Source organism: Lissotriton helveticus, chromosome 5_1, assembly GCF_964261635.1.
Source record: "Lissotriton helveticus chromosome 5_1, aLisHel1.1, whole genome shotgun sequence".
Taxonomy (NCBI): Eukaryota; Metazoa; Chordata; class Amphibia; order Caudata; family Salamandridae; genus Lissotriton; species Lissotriton helveticus.
Window position 1 is genome coordinate 1,254,657,181 of NC_136065.1, and position 25,714 is coordinate 1,254,682,894.

Genomic DNA, 25,714 nt, shown 5'->3' on the forward strand with positions numbered 1-25,714 from the left:
ATGAGGAGTCCTTAGGAGCCCGGGGCTTTTCCTGAAGACAGCTGCATGATTGCGGCTCGCAGTTCGTCGTCTTCGAACAGGGCTGCTAAGAACTCCCTTTGATTGTCTCCCAGCCAACCCAATGTGACATCTTCCAGGTAAGGAGTGAAATCGGGGAATACAGTCCTGCGAGTTCTGTAGAGGTCAGTATAAAATATAGTGAAGGTATGCAGGATATCACGGCTATCTCTGACGCACCCCAGCCCCGTCCACTAGGTCTAGGATATAGTTACAGAAACGGGCAGCCGAATCTCCATCGCAAGAGCCCTACTGGGCCACTCTCCCTCCCCATATCTGCGAGCGAGGAAATATTTACCTCGAAAACAAGCTTCACGCTCCGCCATGGTCTCATACTCAGTAAGTTTATCCCTTAGTGTGACGCTCTTGGCTCCCGAAATGTCGTGGCATGCAGGATTTTCCAAATGTTTCAATTCCTCTTCCAGTTGGTGCAGACTATGTTGGATGTCCCGAAGGACTCCGAAGCTTTTTGAAATGCATAAGCTGCACATGGTTACTTTAAAAGCCTCCCAAATTGTGCTCATATGTGTGACCAAGGTCTTGTTTCTTCTAAAAAATCTGTAATTTCTTCCCCTAGTTCCGCTTTGAATGCGGTGTCCAGCAGCGCCTCATGCGTGAGTCACCAACACCGTTGAGTGGCAATAGAGCTTGTGAGGGAGATCGTCAGACGCACCAGGGCATGGGCTGAGTAAGTCCGGGCCAGATGCTCAGCAGAGAGTATCCAGGGGGCAACCCCTCGAGAGACAATCCAATAATCTAGTCAGGACCAGTAAGAGTGTGCTGTGGTGTAATAGGTGCCTTCTCTCCTATCTGGGTGTACATGACGCCATGCATCAATAAGTCCATGGTCTGGAAGCAGAGACTTGCAAGCGTATCCTGAGTCTTGGTGTAATGATGGTGAAGGGGGTTAGATCTGTCGGACATAGGACAGAGGGCAGTGTTGTAGTCTCCCCTCCAAATAACATGTGTAGACCCCACTTTGAGTATTTGTCCCCAGAGGGTATTGAAGCAGTCAGACTCGTCAGTGTTTGGCCCGTAGCAGCAGGCGAATGTTAACGACTGCGTGTTAAGAGTGCCCCAGAGCATACAGCTCCTGCCAGAGGGATCATTATAAGTACCGCCTAATCGGAAGGGCGTGCTTTTTTTAACAAGAATCAGCGTCCCCCGTGAGTACGTAGAGTAGGAGGAGAATACTCGATCGGAGTCCCATTTGCTGCCAAAGTATGTTGGACTGCAGGGATCCATGTGGGTCTCCTGAAGCATGGCGATATGTATTTGGTGTCGGTCAACATACGTGAGGATTCGCTTGCATTTACGTGGGTTGCCAAGGCCTCTAATATTCTATGTGAGCATGTTAATGCGTAATGCCTCAGTTTGCGTGAGCATTGCTAGGAAGTGGACTATCTACATGATGTGCCATGTGAAAGGAATTACACCTGGTTATCTCAATGTGTAGCCGCATGTCTATCTGCTGATGAATCACAGTGGTTACAAGAACAAACAGCAACAAACCCCTACCCACCCAGACCCACAACAGCACCCCAATTGTGCTGGCAGTACATAGCCCACCCAACATCCCCTAAAAAACGTAGACGTTACAGTCCAGGTAGAACATGTCCAATAAAAAGTCAAGATGCATGGGGGATCGACCATATGAGGGGGATCGCTTGAGGGCCACGAGAACCACCTTTCTCTCAGATAGCTGCATATCAGCCTCCCCAGTGATAGAGTGGTGGGGTGGAGAGAAGGGGAGGGTGCTCGGTATAGATCAATAAGAAAAGTGTAGCTTAAAAGAAACCCAACTCTCTGCCATGTACTGCACCCAGGACAATAAGAACACTTATCTGACATCATTGAGCAGCATTCTGTCCCATCCATCGAGAAATTGTGTAGTGGCCGTCATGGTGGAAAGGGTGAGGATTTTCCTGTCACTGCGGAGAGCATGGATTTGTGAACGATCGTAGAGTTTGGGGTAGACAGACCTGCATCCATATGGCGTCTTCCCCTGCAGTGCAGGTCAGTCTGCAGTAGTAGACGGAAATTTGGAGGCACGGCCATTGGAGTCTCTTTGTGGCGAGGGTCACTTGACACTCTTGAGGCAGGTGTGTCGGGTACATGACAGCATACTCAATTTGTACCTTTCAGAGCTTCTGTTTTACAGTAAGGAACTTGTGTTGCGCCTCCTGAACAGCCACAGTGAAGTCGGGGTAAATGGTGAATTCAGTGCGCTCAAAGATTGCAATTTGTTTTTGCGGGCCATCTTAATTGCAGTGTCACGGTCTAGATAATTAAGAAGATGAGCCACATTAGGGTGAGAAGCACTGCCCGGAGGAGGCCTGGGACATATGGAGCGGTGTGCATGTTTTACTATGAACTGCGCAGAAAAGGCATCTTCACCAAATGTATTTCCTCAACAGGCATTCAATTAAATCTTCCATACGGCCTGAATTGGTGCTTTCTGGAATCCCTATGACACAGATATTATTACAGCGGCCTCGGGTCTCTAAATCCTCATTCTTAGCAGCGATTTAAGAAGCTTATCCATCTGTGTCATTTGCTGCTGCATCTAGGATGCGGTATCCTCGTTGTCTGAGATGCACCGTTCAGCCGCCTTAATCTGCTCATCGTGTTTATCCGTTTTCAGAACCAAGAAGTCTAAGCGACTGTTCATGGAGTCCATTTTACTAGACAAGGTTGTAAGACTACTCTGCATAGCCAGCAGCAAAGTCTTCACCTCATCATCAGGAGCCGACGATTGTGCTTGTGCCTTGTCCCCATTGGGCTGACCGGGTTCCTCTGAGCAGGACCGTGTAACTGTCTTTTTAGCGTTGAAAACAAGTTTGGCCTGGCGTTCCTCTGTTTTCCGGGTAGGCACAGAAGCGCTAGTAGAAATCTTCCGGGCACAAGTTTGAGGAGAAGAGACAGAGTGACTGGAAATGATAAGGCAGCCTTGAGTGACGAGGAGAAGTCCCCAGCTCCAGACACGTAGTCGGTGGGTGGCCTGGGGGTTTTGCCGTGACCCGCCCAGTAAGCAATCCATGCTAGTCACCTCAAAGATGTTGTGACAGCTATTGCATCATAGGGATGTGCCGTACAGTGCTGCTGGCGCTAATTTTAAGTCGGCGCATGAGTCAACCTATGGATATACCCACAGTACACAAAGCGAGGAGTCGTGTATCTGCCAATACTGTAAACAGCGGTGGGCGAAAGGTTGGCAATGGTCTGCGCCGCAATGATCCCCTAGCGGCATGAAAGACAAGTGGATGTGTCACAGTGTGCACAGAGCACCAGCTCACAGGCCTTCAATTTGCAAGCGTCCTAAGGAAATGGTGGGCCAGTAGCGCCGTCAAACGTATTGACACCCCCCAGGAGGCTGTGCAGTGAATTGTCCCTCAATGGGGGGTGTAAGCCATTCCGTTGAATGCCCCCGCGAGGTAAAAAAAAAACTTCTCCAGAGTCTGACAATGAATTGAGGTCTAGTGCGCCCCCACAGTCCTCTGCTTATCTGGGGACGGGGCCTGAGGCCTGTCAGCGGTGCGGGCGCGATGCAATAGGCTGCTGTGGTTTGCTCTGGAGCCACATATCGTATCCGGAGAGATATATGCCTCAGAAATGGCGTGGACACCGTATGCAATGCAGCGCTGGACTGGTAGGGAGGCCCGCCACCGAAAGCAGAAGTAAAGGGAGATATCAGCCAGGTGCCGGGGGCGAGGGAGGGAGCGGGAGCCAAGGGGGGACAAGTCTTTGAATGCAGGTGTGCTGGGACTGATCAAAGCCCCGGGGCTCCATGAGGCTGATCGGGTCTCAGCGGCAGTACATATCGCGCCACAGTAGACCAGAGCGCGCCCCAAGCAGAGAGCGCCACCCCTCACCTGCAGCTCCACACCCTCCGCGGTCAGGCTGGTGAGGCACTTCAATCCAGGAAATCCTTGCTGAGCAGATTACAAAGCCGGCAGGAGAAGCGAGGCACCCCCCCCCACAAGTGCACGCGTGGCCCAGTGCCACACGGGAGCCAAGGGACTTGCGTAGCAGCGAAGACTGCACAGGGAACCAGGCATGTCACCACTCGCCCACCACAGCTGCAATCAGACCTCGGTCCAGGATCCTCTTGTAGAGGTCGGGGAGCTCATATTTTTTACACGGTGACAGCGAGTGTGTTCGGCAGCACTCGTCAGGTGTCAGAGGCAGGACTAGTGCAGAAATGAGAAGGATAATTGTAGGATTATGCCACCAAGCTACCAGAGCCTCATGGGTGCACGGCCATCTTGGTTGTGCACCACCTAGCGCCCCACCAATGCCCCCGAAAGTTTTGTAAGATCTGGACTCCTTGGATACAAGTTTATGGGCTCACTGTAGAGGGGGAAGATAACGAAAACTGCGGTATGAGGCAAGGTCCAGGGGTCGAAGAGAGATGAAATACCTCGCCCCTTTCCCCTCTCTTTCCCTCTTTCCTCTAGCTAGGGGGTGGCCCTGTGCCCTTCGTATCCTAACCAGGGTTGAATCATTAAAGCTGGCTGTCGATACAGATATACCAGAGAAGCATCAGCTCATTGTAATTGACAGTAAGCTAATGTTATGTAATGTTCTGCTACTATTGTCGTATAGATGTCTAACTGGTATCTATGCATTGCTGATTCTTGACTGTTTATATGCTGCATACAAATATGTTAATAAAAACAGTTTAAAAAAAAGAGAGAGAACATCAAGAAATCCATAATATTGTTTGCAGAGGTGGGTAATATACACATAAATTGATGCATACTTTCAAAGGAAAACAAATATTAAAAATAAATATCAAGGACCTCACCATATTGGAAAAGGGTTTCGAAGTACCGCCAGACCCACTCTGCATCTTTGTTGTTTGTGGTGTCGAGGCAATAATGTTTGGTAAGGATTCTGTTACTTACCCTGTAAGCATCTGTTCCTGGAATGTAGAGCTGTAGATTCACATGCTTTGCATACTCCTGCCATCTAGTGCTGGGTCCAGATGATTGCAAGTTGTTTTTCTTCAAAGACGTTTTTTCCAGTCACGAGGTAAAGAGACTCCTCCTTTCGGTGATAGTGCGCAGGGCCATCGACTCCATTTTTAGATTGTTTTACCTCAAGAGGGTGAGAATGGAGTAAGTAAGTGTAGTAAAGAGACATCCATGTATATGTTATGTGAATAATAAGAACTGCAACAACCACAAGTGTCCGGGCAGGAGGGAGGGTGCATGTGAATCTACAGCTCTACATGGCAAGAACAGATGCTTAAAGGGTAAGTAACATAATATGTTCGAGGCATGTGTGCTGTAGATACACATGCTTTGCATAGATTATATAGCAGTAGTCTCCCAAAGCGGTGGCTAACCAGTGAGTGTTTGAAAAAGTGTTTTTAGCACTGCTTGCCCTACATTAGCTTGAAAACATGCCAATACATCCACACAATAATGTTTGGTAAATGTGTGTGGTGTAGACCATGTAACTGCCTTACATATGTCAGCTTAGGGAATGTTGCCTAAAAAGGCCATAAATAGGATGCTCTTGCGAGTAGAATGTGCTTTAGGACGTATAGTTAAAGTTCTTTTAGATTTAACATAGCAACATTTAACAATCGACCTAGAAATACCGGATTTAGAGACAGGATTTACTTTATGAGGTGGAGCAAATGCGACAAAAAGTGGTTTTGTTTTGCGGACATCTTTTGTTCTATTAATATAGTACAATAGTGCTCTTTTGACATCAAGTGTGTGTAGAACCCTTTCTGCTCCTGAATCAGGTTGAGGGAAGAGCACAGGTAACTCTACTGATTGGCTAATATGAAAAGCAGAACTACTTTTAGAAGGAATTTTGGGTTTGTAAGACAAACCACATTATCTTTCAGAAGTTGAAAGAAAGGTTCTTCTATGATTAATGCCTGAAGCTCACAAACATGTTTTAATGAAGTGATAGCCAATTAGAAAGGCAACCTTCCATGAAAGAAATTGTAATGAACAATTACGTATAGGTTCAAAAGGTGGACCCATAAGTCTTGTGAGAAAAACCCCAAAGCCTTGTGAGAACAATGTTAAAGTTCCAGACAGATGCAGGCTGTACCCTGGGCGGTATTATTCTTTTAAGGCCTTACATAAAAGCTTTAATTACTGGAACTTTGAATAAGGATAATTGTCGTCTGTTTTGCAGATATGCAGCCACTGCTTTAAGGTGTAGTCGAATAGATGTGTAGGCTGAGCCAAATCGCTGTAGATGCAAAAGATAACAAATAATATTTTGTATAGAAGCATCTAGAGGATCAATTGTGTTATTAATACAATATAAAACATACCTTTGCCACTTAGCTGCATAATCTGCTCTAGTGATAGGTGTTCTTGCTTCTTTAAGAATTGTCATACAATCTGGTGGTAGATTTAGGTATGCGAACTCTATGACTTCAGGAGCTATATCGCTAGGTTGAGCTTCTTGGGTTTTGGATGTCTGAATTGTCCATGGTTCTATGTGAGAAGGTTGAAAGTGAGGTGAAGCTTTTGGTGTGGAATCACTGACAGTTCTAGTAGTGTGGTGAACCATGGTTGACGACCCATGTGGGAGCCATTAGAATCAGTGTGAGTGATGTCTGCCTGAGTTTCTTAACCAGAAATGGAAGGAGAGGAAGAGGCGGAAAAGCGTAAGCAAATATCCCTGACCAGTTCATCCATAGGGCATTGCCCTTGGATAGATGCTGTGGAAATCTGGAGGCAAAGTTTGGGCTTTTTGAGTTCTCTGCTGTGGCTAATAGGTCTATCTGTGGAAACCCCTATTTTTGAAAGAATGGACGGAGAATCTGGGGATGAAGTTCCCATGTGTGTACTTGTTGTTGCATCCTGCTGAGGAAAATTGGTTGTGCATTCCTGGAAGGTGTTCTGCCAGAAGATGAATTTTGTGATGACAACTGTAGAGTGTGTGTCTTCCCCTGGTTCTGTACACAGTACATAGCTGTCATATAGTCCGTCCGGACTAGGACAACTTTCCCTATGAGGTGAGGCTGAAAAGCTTTTAGTGCTTGATAAACAGTTAGAGGCTCCAAGTAACTGATGTGGGGACTCTTGTGTTTGGTGTCCCATAAATCCTAAATTGTTAGATGCTGGAGATGGGCACCTAAACCTGTGAGAGATACATTTGCTGTTAGTAAGATTTGTAGAACCGGGTTGATAAAGAGCTGCCTTTTTGGTTTTGTGTGTTCCACCACTGCAGAGAGCGATGAATGTGGCTGTCTACCAAAACTAGATTTGTTAATTGACCCTGTGATTGATTCCACTGAGGTGCTAAGCATTGTAAACTTGCATTAGGCACTATTCCAATGCTTGATGCCATCATCCCTAATTATTGCATGAAAATTTTGACTGTTATGCATTGGTTATTTTGAAACTGTAGTACTCAAGTTTGAAAGTTGTGAGTTTTGGCTGCATTGGGAAAGGCTAAAGCTGTATGAGTGTTTAGTGTTGCTCTTAGGTATGTTTGCAGTTGCGAGGGTTGAAGATGGGACTTTGTGCATTAACTGTAAATCCCAATTGATGGAGAAGGTTTATGGTAGCTTGAGTGTGTTGTAAACACTTTTGCTGTGTGTTAGCTTTGATGAGCCAATCGTCAGATATAGGAAGACGTTGTTGTCTTCTTAGATGAGCTGCTACAACTGCTGGACATGTTGTGAATACTCTGGGTGCAGCAGTCACTCCGAATGGGAGTACTTTGGATTGATAGCGATTTCCTGCTATCACAAATCTGAGATATTTGCGGTGTGCTGGGTGGACAGGAATATGGAAGTATGCATTCTTTAAGTCTAGTGTGGGCAAAAAGTCACCTTGTTGTGGAAGTGGAAGTACTTGTTGAAGGGTAACCATATAGAAGTGTTTTGACAGTATGTATAGGTCCAGTCCTTTTTGGGGATTAGGAATTAAAGTGAGTAAACTCCTGATCCTTGATGTTGTAATGGAACTGGTTCTATAGCTTTTTTTGTTAGAAGAGTTGTACTATTTGTTTGAGGAGCTGTTGGTGTTGTAGCGAGAGTTTGTGAGTGTGAGGTGGAATATTGGGAGAATTTCTGGTAAGCTCCGGGCAATAACCATGATGGATAATATATAATACCCATTTGCCTGATGTTACTTATTGCCAAATGGGAATGAATTGTTGCAGTCTTCACCTGACAGGTGTAAAATGGTTGGGGCGAATTGTAGGTAAGTCACTGTTTGTTGGGAGATTGAGAGGGAGGTGTTGGTGTGCCTTTAGCTCTGCCTTTGAAATTGTTTCCTCTGAACTCACCTTTATAGAAACCTCTTGATGGTGAGGGTTGCATATTTGATCTGTATGAGAACACATTGGGATCTGAGGAATTACCTTTGGATCCACCTCTATAAAATGAGCGGCGAAAGGAGCCTCTATTGGACGGTGACTTAGGACTCCCATTGATTTTGCCACTTCTGTGTCCTTTTTAATTTTCTCAAGTGACTCATCCACTTGAGGACCAAAACGATTCTGTTTGTCAAAGGGGGCATAAAGAATAGTTTGTTGAACCTCCGGTTTAAACAAGGAGATTCTCAGCCATGTATGCCTTCTAAGAAGAATGCTGGTGTTAATACCCTTGCTGCAGTATTAGCAGCATCTAGTTCACATCTGATAGAGGAATTAGATATTAATTTCCCCTCCTGCACTAATTTGTGTCCTTTTTTCTTGTGTTCTTCTGGGAGATATTGGAGTAATGCTCCATTTCGTCCCAGAGGGCCCTGTCATATCTTGCTAATAGGCATTGTGTATTGGCTATACGCCAATGGTTGGCGGATTGTGCAGCCACCCGTTTCCTGGATGCATCTATCAACTTAGACTTTTTGTCTGGAGGCGGTGCATCTGCTGAAGTTTGGAAATTTGTCCTTTTCTGAGCACTGGACACAACTAATGAATTTAAAGGCAACTCTCCTCTAATAAAAATTGGATCAGTTGGAGGAGGTTTGTATTTCTTGTCAATGCTAGATGTTAAAATACAAGCCCGTACAGGGTCTTTAAAAATATCAGCAGCATGTTGCATCATGCCTTTTAACATAGGTAAAGATTGTGCTGTCCTATGTGTGGTTTCTAAAGTTTCAAATAAAAAAATCCTCCTCTAAGGATTCCTTATGTAGTGTGACCCCATGGTATGATGCTGCCATGGCAATTAACTCTTGATATGTTGTGGTGTCATCAGGAGGTGAAGGCTTTGTAGGGTATAGGTCAGGATCATTATCTATTGGAGGAACAATGTCATTATCATTCCATGGATCCATTGATGGTGGACTATCGTCACCCTTATAATCAATATCAGGCTGTGTGTGTGGAGAACCCTGTGGTGTAATTTCTAAAGGGTTTGGGCCTGGTGGTGGTGAAGGTAGTGAAGTGGTTTGAGGAACAGGGTGGATAGGGTTTGTAGCAAAGTCTTTTTTTCTTCTTTAGAGGAGTTTTGTAAATGATATCCTCTGAGGGAATGTTCCTTTTGGAAGGTGTGAAATGTTTAGCTATTATGTATCCAGTGTCTGGATTAATGTAGATTTTCTTCTGCTTAGGATCCAGTTTTCCTGCATAATCTCCAGAATTGGTTCTAGAGGCTATTGATGAGCATCCTTTGTTTTCGGTGCCGAAATTTTCAGTGACAAACTGGACCTGTTCTTATTATTCTTCTAAAGCCCAAGGGTGGGGCATTAGAAGCAGTGTCTCTGTGCCAACCGTGGCCAGAGGCAGTGGTGGCCCAGAAGCAGTTTGTTTGATGGAAGAAAGTTTGAGGGGCAAAGGGGCTTTGTTGCTCACGGCACACTGCAGCTCAGTTAAAGCTGCTGTAGGCTCCTTGTTTTTTTACTGTCACTCGTTTGTGCGTTACCATCTCTCTCGGTTAAATAGCAGAAGCCAGACGCATGTTGTATGTGTGCCAAAGGCAAGCCACTCTGTACCCATGCATGCTACTTCTATGCTGTGGGATAATGCTGCTCTCTTTGCAGCAGGCGGAACATGCAGTCATATACAGCAAGTTTGCAGATTGCCTAACTGTAAACAGAAGGTGCCTCAGGCCCCTTTGCTAACACCTATAAACAAAATGGCTTACTCAGTGTGCATGGTGAAAATCAACAAGCACTATGTTTGGCTGACAATCTGAGGGCTCCTCTTGAGCCCCGGGCCACCAGTCAGCCCATGGGTACTGAACAACATTTTATCATATGGTCAATTAAGTGTGCAAGCTTTCCCAGATCGCCATTAGAAATTATTTGATAAAAAATAACCATCATCTTATTTAAAACAACCCACCACTGGGATACTCTTTTAACTATTGAGACATTGTTGCACGAACTCTCCAGTAAGGATATCAAGAGGGCTTTCCTTGGAGGCTACAAAAATCCCAGATATCAGCAGTCCCGCAGAGGAGGGGAAGTGACTGTAATATCCATATAGTCCACCCGAAACGTGTGCACTATCGTTAATGGGATGATTAAAGTCTGAACTAATTGTATTCACTGCTGCATTCCTCTAGATTTTACTTTCCTTTTTTGCCAGCATACTGCCCACTCAGCACGGGGGGAAAAATCATTGCAGCCAGGCAAGTGATTTTACATGCTAGATGTTGTGAGCAACTTGGCGGCCGCCAATTTCGGCAGTACTCTCCAGGCATTTAGCTTCTACCATAGGTACAGGCATACACACATCAGAAAGGTGACTCTGGTATTTGCACTTCATGAGTTGGGAATTTTCTCTGCTCCATTTCATGTAGTCGTTCATTAGGATGTGTTTTTCGCAATATGTGTTCTGGTACACAAACACTCACCTACTAAATATGTCACTTTCTTAGTGCACCTATGGTCCTAAATTAACCTGGCTGGAGAAACTTTTCCTCTCTTAGAACAAAATATTATGCTAGTTAATGTAGAGGATTCTTTCACAGTTTTTCAAGCATACTCAAAAGGCATGCTAGATCAGGAAACCCCCCCAGAAATCCTAACAAAAAAGGATTCAAAGAACTACAATGTCTGATACACTGTCTCACTGAAAAAACTGAAATTTGCAGTGTGCCAGCAGAAACATAAGCAGCATAATTCCTAGCCATCGGCGGTTGAGGCTTGCTACAAACTAGGCCTGAGAGATTACAAAGAAAATTACAAGCTTGGTCCCACAACTGTTGCCCTTTAATCAGAATCCGCCAATATCAGCAGAAATTCTACAGTAGTTGGCTTTGTTGCTAACGTTACGAAAGAGATCCCCTAATTAAATGCCCCAGCACACCTGTACTTAGGCACACCTCAAAAACACATCATAATACACACATAGGCTTGATCTTTACTGATGAGGATGTAAACCAGATTTTGTGGAACCTTCTCTCCTGACCAGGACATATTGACTGAGCTCAAAAGGAACCTCAATAGAACGATCTTGCATAGCAAAACTTTGACGGAATACCTCAGGGAAAATGCTGCCCGAGGGCCTGCGGGTAAACAACGCCACAAAGATATTACTTGATGATGCCACCTTGCAAAAGGAATAGGCCCAAATAACCTGCCCTCTACTAGCGACTTGCAGTTTCTGATAATAAAAACAGGTAAGAGATTAGCAGAGACTGTCCTAATAGAGATATAGACCAGTGAGGGCCACCTTAGGACCACAGTGACCGCCTTTAAAAAGCGACTCGATGAGAATTCAACAAGGAGATGAATGAGTACAAAGGGTTCTTAACACAGTCTAATATCCAAAACTCCAGAAGGATGTTTAAAAGTTTGCATTCAATAAGGTATATCCATACTCAGTACCGGACTATAAGGTACCAGCTGAAAATGACTATGATCTAACAGACACTAACTCCTCCGATGACAGGTCTACTGACTCGGAGGGATGGTCAAGTGATAATAACCAGAGGTTAAAAACAAGATCAAGAAATAGGGGAAGACCATGCATGGGCTTAGCAATGGCAGGGATTTAACAAGTTCTTGCCTGCCCCACCTTTCTATCAACCACTGTTCCTACCAAGAGGACAACCAATGATGCCAAGGAGACCCCCATTTAATCAAATAGTAACATCCAGATTCCCCCAAAACTTTTGCCTTTCTTTTTTAGCCAGGGGCCAAGGTCATAAAGGGAGGAAGAAAAGAGAAAACAGGGTGCAGTGGGACCTAGAGGATACCAAAGTAAACACACAAAGCATGACCAATGCACCCCCGAGACCCAGCACAGGGCCAACCTAGTGACAAATCTAAATGATAAAATAATCATAGACACCCAAATGAAGGTACTGAACAAAGGTCCTGGCTTTGTTCCTATACCGACCTTTGATAGGTTCTATCTGCACTGTGAGTTCGCTGCTTTTTTTGGTAACCTTCATTTGAAGACACATTTTGGAGATCAGGACCTAACAGACACAGGCTTATGAAAAAAGTCAACGTTCTACCCTTCCACACATACTACACCAGTACAGCTACTGACTTTCGAATAGGCAGTGTACAAAGAAGTGGAAGAACTGAACACCAACACTGAGGAAATCCCAAAATCTAAGTAGGCTAGAAGTGGAGGTCCTGGATAAACTAAAACAAGGCGCCAGTATAATCGTTAAACCCACCTACAAGGGCAGAGGTATCATTCTCAAGACCACTACTGCATATAGGACAGACTGTCTGAGGTTGCTTTTAGAAGAACAGAACTACAAGATCCTGGACGCAGACCCGGCCCCTGCACTTATGAGAGAGATCAATTTCATGGTAGAGAACGAAGAATGTGAGGGGTGGATCAGGAAGCGTGTTTCTTAAGGAAAACTAGTCAGGTAACACTATTTTTAAACCCTCCCAAAATTCACAAAAAACACGATACTCCTCCAGGCAGTCCAATGCAGACAGGCATAGGAACTGTATTTTAACCTGAACATCTGTCCACATTTTGTGACTTTTTTACTAAAACCCCTGTTGCAGAAAATAGAGACATACATTAGAGACAACAAGGACCCGCTAATACGCATAAAAGAAGGCTCCTTGGGAAAGCACAGAATGGACATACTCCAGCCCCTGGGAGAATGTAGTTAAGTGTGCCAGAATGGCCTTTATGGAAAATGCATTTGAATTTGAGAGAGGCCTCGTCCTACAAACACATTGCACGTCTATGGGGAGTACTTTGGCCCCAAGTGTAAATAAATAAAAAATTTAAATGTCAGAATTTGTAAAGCGCACAGCTACCTCCACCGGAGGTGTCCCGGCGCTGTCCGTATACCGCATAGGAACCCTTCCTGGCTTTCCTAGGAAATGTCCACTCCTGGGCACCCCCCAGGTGCAGCCAGGCATCCCAGCGCTTTTGGGGCCGTTGTGGAGACTAAGCAAGCTATTGCCCAGAGTTGCATCGTTGGACCCATGATCAGAACAGGCACTGAGGCGAGAATATCCAGTCAGGGGAATTAATTAGCCGGAGACCCGCCGAGGCGGGAATCGAACCCTGGTCCCTGGCCAGAGCTCTGCATCAAGGTCTGCCTGCTCTAACCATTGAGCCACACTTCTCCACTGTGTGGCAGGGCTCTGTCTACAACCTGGAGAGGTGAACCCTTTGATGAAACACAGCGCACTGCATTTATTACCAAAACACCACTTATGTGTATGACTCCCCGAGAGGTACTTCAAATAAAATAATTCAGTTTGTAATATTCATTGTTTCTGATCAATCCCCTGAGAAAAAAGCGCACTCCAGACATCACTAAAATAATATAATAAATAAAAAAAAGTAGCCAGGTAAGGACTACATCTCCCAACCTGCTACACACCGAAAGACAGAACCACGCCCCTCAGCGGACGCAGAAAGAGCGTGACGTAATGCGATGTACACGCTGGGTCCTGAAGCAGAAAAACACATCAAAACCTCCTCGGCAACATGCAAGGTACTTAAAGCTGCTTTGGCACAGAGCAGGACAGATTCAAGGCTCAAGGACCCCAAGTATGTGAATGGCATGTCAATTTCCTTTGACGAAGTAAGTCTCTGGCACATATGTGAAGAGGGGCCATTAAGGATGGTACTGTGAGGCTCACCTGAATTTACTGCAGGGACGAAATGGATGGAATCGATGCTAGATCCCAGCTTCCCTTACCCACCTCCTTCGCCCAACCAGGTCAAAGCAAAAGAGGGAAGGTGGGGAAGAAGGGGAGACAAAACTAGGAAAGGAAGAAGAGGCAGAATCCACTGGATCGTCCACTGTGGTGTCACCAATGCTCCTAATGGAAAAGACACAAGGTAAGGACGTTTCTGTTATACAAGTTACTGGCTGTATATATATCAATCAACTACTCTGATAGTATACCTGTTAAATGATGTGTTATTCATATGCAGAGAACATTCTCAACTAGAATGTAGAATACACATAAGATATCTAGTACATAAATACAAACATATTATCTATAAGGACTGCAGGAGTTTAACCACCAACAAGGATGGAATATAAAACATGCCAATCTAAATAAGAATCATCTTCAGAGATCAAGAGACCCTTAGGAAAAATCATCCAGTAGGGAAAAAACAAAAAACTAGTTTCCCTAGTCAGGAGAAAACCAGGATAAAAAATATAGCAAAAAGTGCAGGGTATAACTAAGTACATGAACTATATGTGGTTCTAATACAGTATCTTTATTTTGTAGCGGGAAGAGACTTGACACAACAAGAGGAGAACAAGAACCACTCCCCTCAATCAAACAAAGGAACACAGCAAACAGATAAGTGTGAGAGTGCTGCAACAAAAGGAAAGAGTACTCACCAGACAAACTAAACGATGATGCTTTAAATACCTCCCTTTTTAGGTCGAAGCCTGGCGTTCACTGCGCAAGCAGTGTCGCGCAGGCGAGAAATTTTGATTTCCAGTATGGGGCTTTAACCCGCCTCTCTCTTCCATTGGCTAGCTCCATAAACGGAGGCTAGCCATTGGAAGAGAGATGTGGCAATCATTCTGGGAGCAGATTCGTGGGCGTTCCTGTGTTTTTTAAGCTCCGCCCCTTTTTTACGTCATGCAGCAGTGGGCGTTTGTTTATTTTTTTTATTTTCCAAGGTTTGTTTTTGCCATTCCTCCGAAGATGGCGCCCGGGCAGTAGCTTACTTGCGAAGCTCCGCAGTGCTGTCTTGAACCAGCGGACGTGGCCGCTCCGGGATGCCGGTTCGAAACTTTCGAGCATTAAATGTTTTGGTGTTCACCTTTCCCTCGTATAACCTTGTTTGCTTTGTATTATCCCCGCTACTGTACAGTTCTCCATTGCTTTGTAGTTAGTCTGCGCGATACAAGTCTTCATGCATTCCTCAGGGAGTGCTGATGCCTCCTGATGGATGTGCTCAAACCTCCAAATCATCACAGTTTTCTTCTCAGGCGTGAAACGTTATTTGTCCTCTGCACCAGTTTGGTCAAATGTTCCCATATTCACATAAATAATTTTACTTAGCATCTTCTCGGCATTTTGTGCTGATGTGCTGTGTATGACACCGAACGGCGGAGGTCCATTAGCAGCAAAACAACAGATCCCTTTAGCAAAGACTCAGGGTGTCCTTTTCCTGGATTCTACCTAGACCTGCAGCAGTCAGTGGCAACAGTTGTGCAGACTCCTGGTTAAGTTGTCCTGGGAGCCCATCGCCGCCTGGAGTTCTACCTCTGGCCTTGCTACTTATGCAGCTCTCACGTTGCATAGTGTAAAATTATAAAAATCGGTGTTGAATGCTTTTTTGTAAATCTGGAAATGTAAACATCAACAGTTTTTTGTTGGTTGTGCTTGGTGTGCCTGTTCTCATCTGGTTTCAGATTCCATCTTTCTGCGTCCAATCAAATCCGCTTGTTTGCCCTTCTGTAGTCGGCTCATGGTCAGTGTTCTGACGCTGTGTGCTTGAAATGTGTAACTTATCCAAAAGCTGTGGTCAGACCGCACAATAACGTGTGGTTCACTAACCCGCCACACTCCTTCCCGACCCAAACCTTATTAAATTGTGCAAAATGCTATTATTTTGAAACTGGTGTAAATTATGAGGCTCTGTGTGTTCAGGTGTGAGATGCCAAGCATGGCATGTTATGGCCCTCTAGTGTTTCCTGCGGGAAGCTACCCACCTGTCCCTTGCATGTGATACTACTCCGCAATGAACCGGTTTTCGTTCCGAGTCTTTGTGCAAGCCGAAAATTACAGTCAGTTTTTACCCTCCCCGGTGTGACTTGCTTTCTCTGAAGTGTCTCATTCTGCAGTTTCTTTTAAATAGTCAAGTTTGCCTCGCGAAATTCCCTTGGTGGCCACCTAATGTAGTCCTTTAAATGTGTCTTTTGCATCAACGATTTAAATCTCAAAGATTGTAATTGCAACGCATTGAAATCCGTGCCCATCACTCAATCCCCGTCTACACCCCCCCCCCCCCCCCCGCCCCCCTCCAACACCCCCTTCTGCTCTCTTATCGACACTTTGCGCCTTTTTCCCTCGTTTTGCTTTGGAGATTCTTGACTATAGTGTCCAAACGTTATTAAAATACTTCCTTTAGCACTTAGTCATCACCACTTACTAAAGAAACATACCAACACCTTTGATATTACACAGGTCCTTTGCATTATATGTGGAACGACTCGTGTACAATATTTTTCGATATTGTTATATATTGTTCTGTATCAAAAACTTTCCAATGAAAACTTTGTGAAATGAAAAAGAACGCATTTAAATGGGATTCAGTCGTCCTCTGTGCCCACAGTGCATCACAGCTCATTTTCCATTAGCATCTGGTGTACTAGCGGCATTTATTTCCTTATGGCCAGATGTATTCATGGGTTTTGCCCATTCTGTGTCATGGGAAAATGAGTGCGTGCAAATGCCCCTTAGAGACCGGAGCATCATCCGAGTTCTTAGTAGCGCCCCTGTTGCTTGTAAGGGCGCCCAGTGACGTGACCCCTTTTCAGGGCTTGTATTTTGCATAACAACGCGCGATGCCAGTAGGTCACGTGCTGCTGTGGGCGAGGGCGTTTCAGGTATCGCAGAAACACAACACAGAAGGCCCATAAACACTAAAGGGAATTAAAAAAGGTGTGAGGAGATCAGCCCGAGGCTTCGGTTTGTTTACACTTCATCCCAGTTTGCATCCGCCCGAATCCTTGCGTTCTCTGCAGCGGCGCAGTGAGCGCGCCCTAGGGGGCGTGTGGATGTTTCCTTTGGCCTGCTGTGCTCACCACAGTGGTGAACACGGCCTAACGGCGAGATGGTTGTCTTTATTCATGGATTTGTTAAATTGACAATGCAGCTGCATTCCTTGCATACAGTGGGAAGGCTCCGATAAATGCAAATCTTTGCTGGGCTTTACCAAGGCTTAGATGGGAGATAACGAGCTAAAGATGCACATTGAATCGGGACACCTTGACGGTGCCTGGGTTGACGTGTTCGGCCCGGACGAGGTGCAGAAGCAGCAGAAACAAAGCGCTTTAATGAGCATTTGGTTAACCCAAGCACTAGGGACTCTCAGCCCAGAACCCCATTTATATCCTTTAAGGAGGAAGAGACATAAACGTGCTGGAGGTCATCTGGCCACAGTTTATTTACATTGTCTCAATTCACGGCCAGCTCGTAGGCAGGGGAAAGCATTTTTAATATTTAATTGTGATAAAAATAATAGCAAACTTGGCAATAATCAACTTCCAATGACCAAGCGAAGTTGAAGCCTGTGTTGATCTGTCGTTGAAGGAACCCCCAGCGCCAGATAGCAGCATTAACTTGATAACCCTAGTACTTGGTAGCCAGCAATAAGTTGGGCCTGGCCAGCGGCGCAACTAGACCCGAACTTAGGTGAGGGGGGCTTGCACTCCCTGCCACGGCTGGCCCTAGGACTGTTCTCACACGGTGCAACAGTCTTTTATGGCCCCCTCCCCCCATGTGTGTGGCTATGTGGTGTGTAGCTGTGTGTGCGCAAATGCAATAGGTCTCACATTTGCGAGAGATTAAGCTATTGGCAATGTAAATGACAATGCCATTTATTTATCTGTTTTCAAAACCAACACATAAATACAAATGTTGTGATTTACAATGCCAATAGCTCTAACTTTTGCAAAGGCGAGACCATTGCATTGTAAATACTTGTTCTATTTTTCAGAGGCAGACAGCCAGGAAACGAAGGGTTCCTAAGAGCAGCAAAAACCCAAAAGAAACAATGTTGCCAGCCGGCAAGGGGGCTCCTAGATACTTGAAGACCCGGAAGAGGACTTAAGAACCCGGAAGTGGAGAACGCCTCAAAGACGCCCGGAGAAGAACACAGGAACGTTTCCCATTCGGAATGGAATCAAGTTATGGCAGGTCAGTGGTCAAGGAAATACAGGAGGCCTGGCGGGGTCCCTGTTGGAACGAAAATCGCTTTTTCCTTGCGGACCCCTCCCTTATGTCTGCTCAAGCAGGCGGGGCTCCAGTCGGCAATCTCGGGTGGGGTTAGGAGCGCTGGTGCAGGCAGCGTTAACTGCAGAGCCCGACAAGTGCGGTTAACCAGAGAACCATCTACATAACCATTACTGTATTTGTTTCCGTAGTGTGACTACAGCGATCGCCCTCCTCCTAGGTCTTATGGAGCTAAACACAATCTACATTAAGTGTAAGTCACAGTGAAGGCTGTTTTGAGCACGTGTGTGCGCATTATACTACTTTATTTTTCTGTATTGGCATGCATGCTTCCTTTTCTATGTGTTATGGTGTCACACCACTAGGAGACTAGAAAGTTGGAAATATCAACTAGAGAAAAGTAGGGATTGGATTTGTCTTGGTCCTGAAGATAGCCGGTTGACCCTTAGAGGCACATGGAGGCTGAAAAATATCAACCCCAATTTGATGTTTTGGGCTATGATACCCTGTTACACCATTCTGTTTTTAAACTTGCCAAAGGCTCTGAGATTAAAAACATAGGCAAGAGGATCCAGCAGGCAATTTTAACCAATGCAATCTGTCTGATAACAGTACTCCGCTAACAAAGTGGGTTGAGCCCACCCACTCATACTAGGTGCAGTGGATAAGAATACAATGATGAAGCATGCCATGGGTAGCACCACTGGGGGAGGATCCTATAGAAAAAATCTAAGAGATGCCAAGATTCACTAACCACACTCCAGTAGCAGGTAGAGTATAGTCTTCGGATAAGGTTAACCCTCCGAGATTGTTTAAACTGTGCTATATTTGGGAGCCTGAGGGTACTCTATTGTCATAGCTTCTCACTCCCCCAAGTGTGATACATGCCTTTCAATCAGCAACAAACAAAGGTAATTGAAACAAGAGTTTGTATTCGAAAACAAAATTCAGCCTAGGTTTAAAAAACCTACTCCCTCAAAGGAATTTTAGGATCAGTGAGCAAAGCTTCTTATATCTAAAGCTGAAAATATTTACCAATCAATCAGACTTTCCTGCAGCAGTTGATTCTGCACTGCAAATAACTATTGGTCACAAATGGTATTCTTTCTCTACTGTCTCTATTCTGGAGATAGCAGATATCATGCAGAAGGTGAAGTCCAGCTCACTAGACATCTGACTAGTCATAGTTGTTTCACTCCTAAGCCCTGGCGTATATTTCTTATCTTACGGACCTCTTCAATCTCCCTCTTTCTACTGTTTCCGTCCCACTTAATGGAAGAAAGGCATAGTCATGACCCTACTCAAATCTAATCATTAGATAATTCGGTGTTTGAGAATAACTGTCCCATTACCTCACCTCCAGTTGGAGGATACTAGCCAAAGTGACACACAGTAGCTGAACTTTTTGCCTGGGCCCTCTGAGGCCCTGCAGAGTTCATGTAAGAGCCGATGTAAGACCATGCCAACATCATGCTGAGACCAAGCTAACACCATGATAAGGTCATGCTGAAGTCATGCTAAGACCAAGCCATGGACAATCTTCAGTCATGCTTTGAGTATGTGGAGACATGTTGAGTGGCTCCTGATGTCATGTTATGGCAAAGCAGTCTAGGCAAATGCACTGACAAAGTCATACTGAATCTATGCAGATGCTATGCTGAGACTGTGCGGTGACATCAGATTCACCTAGGTTATCAAACTAAAGTGTCATGGTACATGTCAATGCTAATTGTGTCTGTTTTTGCATGTGAGTTTATAGGTGAACTGTGAATATGAGTGTTGATATAAGTATTGATGCAGTTCTACGAATTTGTGCCTATGTAACAAGGGGAGAAGGCCTCGACCTTTTTTTCAGTTCTCTTCTTAAGCATGTCAGTACTTCTCACTCACTTGTGGGAACAGTGACAGTGGACTTTCTCCTTGTACTCCGATTCTTTAGTGGACAGACATCTTCCTCTTCTTTCACTTTTAATGAAAAGACGGAGTTGGCAATAAGAGGTCCTGTTTTTGAAAAGAAATAGAAATTGTTAATTTATGTACATCTCCAACTGTAATTATAATTATACAATTCCCACATGACGTGTAACTAAATTAATGATATGACAAGAACATGTAAATATGCACGAATTAGAGTCCTGAGAGGTCAGATACAAATCTCACCAAAATGCCTATACATACAAAAACTTTCAATTGCAAAGTCTAACAGCAGTGGTACAAGTGATCTAGCCAGAAATTCTTGACAGAGCTGGGACGCAGACCAAGGTTTTACCAAAGGTGGCAAACATTCTGCACGCATAATTTGCAAACAGTACGTCACACTCTGAATCAACGATTTAAAATGGGTGGAAATAAAAAAAAGAAAACTGCACATCACCAAAAAATAATTTGCAAACCACAAAACACCATAAGCAACTCGGTACTCACTTTTCTTGCAATAATTTGGAGCCTGCCTCTGAATGTCTGTGGTTTTACCTGGTTTGTTCTTTGCACCTGGTAAAATTGGGAAAAGTACCCCAGCACCAAGTAATTTCGAGCGCAGGAATATTTGGCCAGAATTGCAAAGGGAAGTACAGTCCCCTTGAAATGCCGCTCTAGGTGACCCGGAATGAGGACAATCATACACATTAATATGTCCTGAAATTCCCCACAGACAGATGTCTCTAACCCAGTATTAGCTCTTGGTCATTGTCTGCCGCATTAGTGCAAGGCATGGCAAGGGTCATAAACAGTTGGGGAGCACTTTTCTAGGAAGTTTTACAGAGCAGTGTATGTTTCCAACACACTAGACACCAATATACATCAAAACTCATGGGGATAAGGATTTAGATTATTCCCATTCAGTCTTTGCACTCCCAGCTGCGACAGGCAAAAAGATGCAGGTACATTTTCATTATAGTACATTTCTCTTTGAATGAGCTGGTATAGTCCCATTAAAAACATGCTAGGTGCAGGCATCCCCCCTCGGACATACTAATGCTAGCATATGGCTATGAGAAGTGGCTGCATCGTGGTTTACAGAAGTACAGCAACTCAACAAAGAGGACTTTCACTGAGAATGGTTCCTGGGGTTTAGGGGAGATGCGACTCTAAGATCATTAATTTACTACCTCCCTACTGAGAGACCGTTTACTAGTGCCTTTCGTTGGATACGAAAACTCAGACACAGAGGTGTTCGGAATTTATTGGGTGTGATGATCATCACCAAATCTGACTTTTTGGAGGCTAACATGCAGATTTTGGTGCTCTGGGCACCACAATCTGCATATCCTAGTAATTACTGGTTCTTCTGACGTACATAAAATTCGGAGAAGTCTGATCTGCAGAAATTTAACAGGGTGTGTGATAAACATTGCATCATTTACAACTGGGATCCTTCCACCACTTACAACTGGGATCCTTGCACAAACAGAGGTTTGCGCAGGCGTTGGAATTAACGGGGGCACTTGCAAGTAGTTCCTGAGACTGCTAATAAGAAATAAAAATGAAAATGCCTATTACACTTCATACTGGCACTCTTCTAATTTTTGATGAATTCGAAAGAACTGTGTGATCCTGGGATGATTATTTTGTCTCTTGAACCTCAATGTGGACAAATTGAAAACCAACATTACACCCCAGGGATACAAATTAACCACTACACCACACCAGTATCTTCTTTGTGCAAATTATATTATAAAACTATGTACGCAAGAGATCTTCATGCTCATATCCATTTGCCTATTTGTCTCTCTTTACCTATCTTCTTTCCATTATCTTTTCCTTATCAGTTAGAAAGTGAACTTACCTGCATACTTATCTTAATGTTTATCCGCTTACCACGAAAATGTTAAGGACTTAACATGAGCAGTCCGACATTATTAATCAGTTAGGACTTCAATCACAAAAGGTGTCGCCTGGGTAGGGGAAAACGGGAAAATAGAGTGGTTGGGTAGGTAGGAATGGGAGCAGCTCAGGGACAAAATTACATGTGTGCAAATCCCTGGTTTAGAGCAGTGGGCTCTAGAGAGTATGCGGAAACAGGAAAGATAGGCAGGTGTGCCAGTACCTGAAGCTCAGACCCTCGAAGGATGGATGTGTGAGAGTAAGAGGACATTTGATCAAGCAGCACCAACCGCTCTGCTAGCTACTACAGGCACACAACTGAGATTTTCATGAATGCAAGTGTACCTTTGGGTGAGAGTGTACAGTACCTTTCCTTTCCCCCCACATGAAACCAGTTAGAAAATAATTGAGGGAACACCTAGTTTGTCTTCCATTCCCTACTCACTCCCCTCTATGGGATGAGGTGCAGGAACAAGACCAACAGACACTTTTTAGGTCTCGTCTAAGCCATCCAGTAGGGATGGTGGGCGAGATTATAGTAAGGCTTCCGAAAAGTCTCCCCAAACTGCGGATTTGATACAGTTCATGTGAGCCAGGCGCATGCACATCGCCAGCCACATCCCACACCATGCCTCGGCATCAGACTTCAAAGGAAGCTGCTCCCCCGCCCCCCAATCAGACTTCAAAGGAAGCCGCTCCCCAGCCCCCTACGCACAATGCCAGAGCTTATTTTTCTCGGGTTTTTTGTTGTTCTTTGCGGCCCGGCCGCGCGGCCAATGCTTCATTCCACCTACCACTTTCCACTGACTTGTTCACTTTCCTTCCAATTCTATCTCCTTCTCTCAGTCAGTTGTTTTTATTGTTTTTGTTTTCACTTTATCTATAGATCGTTCTGGGTATATTTATTTACTTGTCTCTCTACTTCTTTCTTGGTTTGTGCTTGCAACATTGCCCCATCCTCTTCAGTCGTTCTTTCTCTCTGTGCTTCTGCCTTTCTCCGTCTCTCCTTCTGCTCATTATTTCTTGTGTCCCCCACGTGCAGCTTCCTGTCTTTATTCCTTCCATTCTCTTCTTTCTGCCCTGTCGATCTTTCCCCTCTATTCCTTCCACCCTGCATGCCTGCCTCTACTGCTTCTTTCTCTCGCTTTCGCGCTTTATTTCCTTAGTCTTTATTCTGTCAATCCACTTGTGTTCTCCTCCCTCATAACCCCCTCCTCCTTTTATTCCTCTCTTCTCTCGTCGCCCCTCCTCCTTTCTTCTCATCTTATTTTCTTACTCCTCTCCTTTCCTCCCTCGTCTTGCCCTCTCTTTCTTGCTTCCTCGGTTCCTCCGTTCCTGTCTGTGTCCAGCCCCCTCTCCCTGGCACCTCCGACCTTTCCCGCTGCCTCCCGACCGCCCTGACAGTCGGGAGCCGGTGCCTGCGGGCGCAGAGTCCGGCTCGCCGTGATTTATAAAGTCGGTCTAACAGCAGACACACTGCAGTCCATCACTGCAGTCCCCCCTGATTAAAATTCAGCCCGAATGCAGCACTCCACAAATGGAATATTCTACATAATTTCCGAAAATGCTTGTTTTTATCACCCATTTCTCCTCTATCAGATGACATTCAGATTGAAAGCAGATGACTCGATTGACATCGCCGTGGTTTAACCGGGTCAGATTTACCATCTCGTTTTAACCGTTTTATTGCCGGCGAGCCGCCGCGCCTGCTAATGCTGGGGCCATCAAACACGCACATAATTACACTGCACTCAATGCAACATACACTCCAAATACCACTCAGTGCCACATAATTACACACCACATAATTACACTCTATTGAATGCAACACACACTCCACACAATACCACTCAGTGCCACATAATTATATGCTACATAATTACAATGCAACATACACTCCAAACAATACCACTCAGTGCCACATAATTATATGCTACATATTTACACAGCGCTCAAAGCAACATACACTCCAAATACCACTCAGTGCCACATAATTACACGCCACATAATTACTCTATCTATCTATCGCCCTTACTCTATCTATTTATCTATCGCCCTCACTCTATATATACCCTCACTCTGTCTATACCCTCACTCTATCAATCTATCTATCGCCCCTAACTCGATCAATCTATCGCCCTCACTCTATCGCCCTCACTCTACCTATTGCCCTCACTCTATCTATCGCCCTAACTCCATCGCCCTCACTCTATCTATCGCCCTCACTCTATCTATCGCCCTCACTCTATCTATCTAACGCCCTCTGTCTATCGCCCTCACTCTATCTGTCTATCTATCGCACTCACTCTATCTAGCTATCTATCGCCATCTATCTATCTATCTATCTATCTATCTATCTATCTATCTATCGCCCTCCCTCTATCTATCGCCCGCCCTCTATCTATCTATCGCCCTCTATCTATCTATCTATCGCATCACCACAGCATCACTGAGCACCACCACAGCATCACTCAGGGGCACCACAACATCACTATGCGCTACCACAGCATCACTGAACGCCACAGCATCACTCGTCGCCACCACAACATCATTCAGCGCCACGACAGCATCAATCTGTGCAACCATTCAACAACAACTGGTTCAAATATGGTCTATCAATGTTTCAAGCTTTATTACAAATGTCACAAAAAGATGTTAATATTTCACTTCTGTTCTTGGATTTTCGTCACAATAAAATACACTGAACATAATCTTCATAAAAGCTATTTACAAAAGTTTAAGCTTTTGCCATTATAAATTACAATAACTTTTATTTAAGTATTAATGCTATAGGTGTCACATTTGCGAAAGTTATAACTATTGGCATTGTAAATGACAAAGCTATTAATATCGCTATTTTCAAAACCAACACAAAAATAAAAAATGTGGCATTTACAATACCAATAGCTCAAACTTTCCTAATGCGAGACCTATTGCATTGCAAATGCTTGTTCCTATTTTCAGTGTGTGGATGAACATTGAGACCCCACTCAAAGGGAGCAGCAGTACAGTAAAGCTACGTGCAAGTATATGCAACAGTGGGAGGTATTCTTTAATGAGGATGGATGGAATCTGCAAAATAAGTTAAAGGATCCTAAGAGCGAGATGGACGATGAACAGTGGACACTCTTTTTGCAAAGGCATGAGAAAACTTAAACACAAGCACTCGACCTAAGTCTGTGGTATGAAAAACACCAAGGACAAACGGGAACACCAAATAAAGTCACCTCGTCCTATCTATTCTCCTAGATCTTCGAACACAAAAGAAAGAGGAGAGAGAAAAGGAAAGGGAGAAATATTTGCTAGACAATACGGCCAGTGGGTCTGACCTGCTATCTTTGGCACTGCTGTCAGCCTCATCCTTGGTGGGATACCGCATTCCTACGGAATGGGGAATTATCAGTAAAATTACCTGTACAGAACCTGTCCTTGGAGCAGACCCGCCATTCTATGCATGTGAATAATTCTTATGTACTGTTGCTTGAGAATTACAGCCAAAAATGAATCTCTTCCTGCTGGATCTGCACTGA

The 25,714-nt window shown here is 44.6% G+C and overlaps 1 protein-coding gene across 3 annotated transcripts in view; it reads right to left on the minus strand.

Moving 5' to 3' along the window:
* The window catches only part of LOC144755269 (uncharacterized), a 171,717-nt gene that overhangs the window by 115,346 nt on the left and 30,657 nt on the right, over positions 1–25,714 (minus strand). For all 3 annotated transcript variants that reach the window (XM_078644034.1, XM_078644033.1, XM_078644035.1), the window contains one exon: positions 20,253–20,363. In XM_078644034.1, coding sequence (XP_078500160.1) covers positions 20,253–20,363 — 111 coding nt within the window. The remainder of the gene's footprint in view (positions 1–20,252; positions 20,364–25,714) is intronic.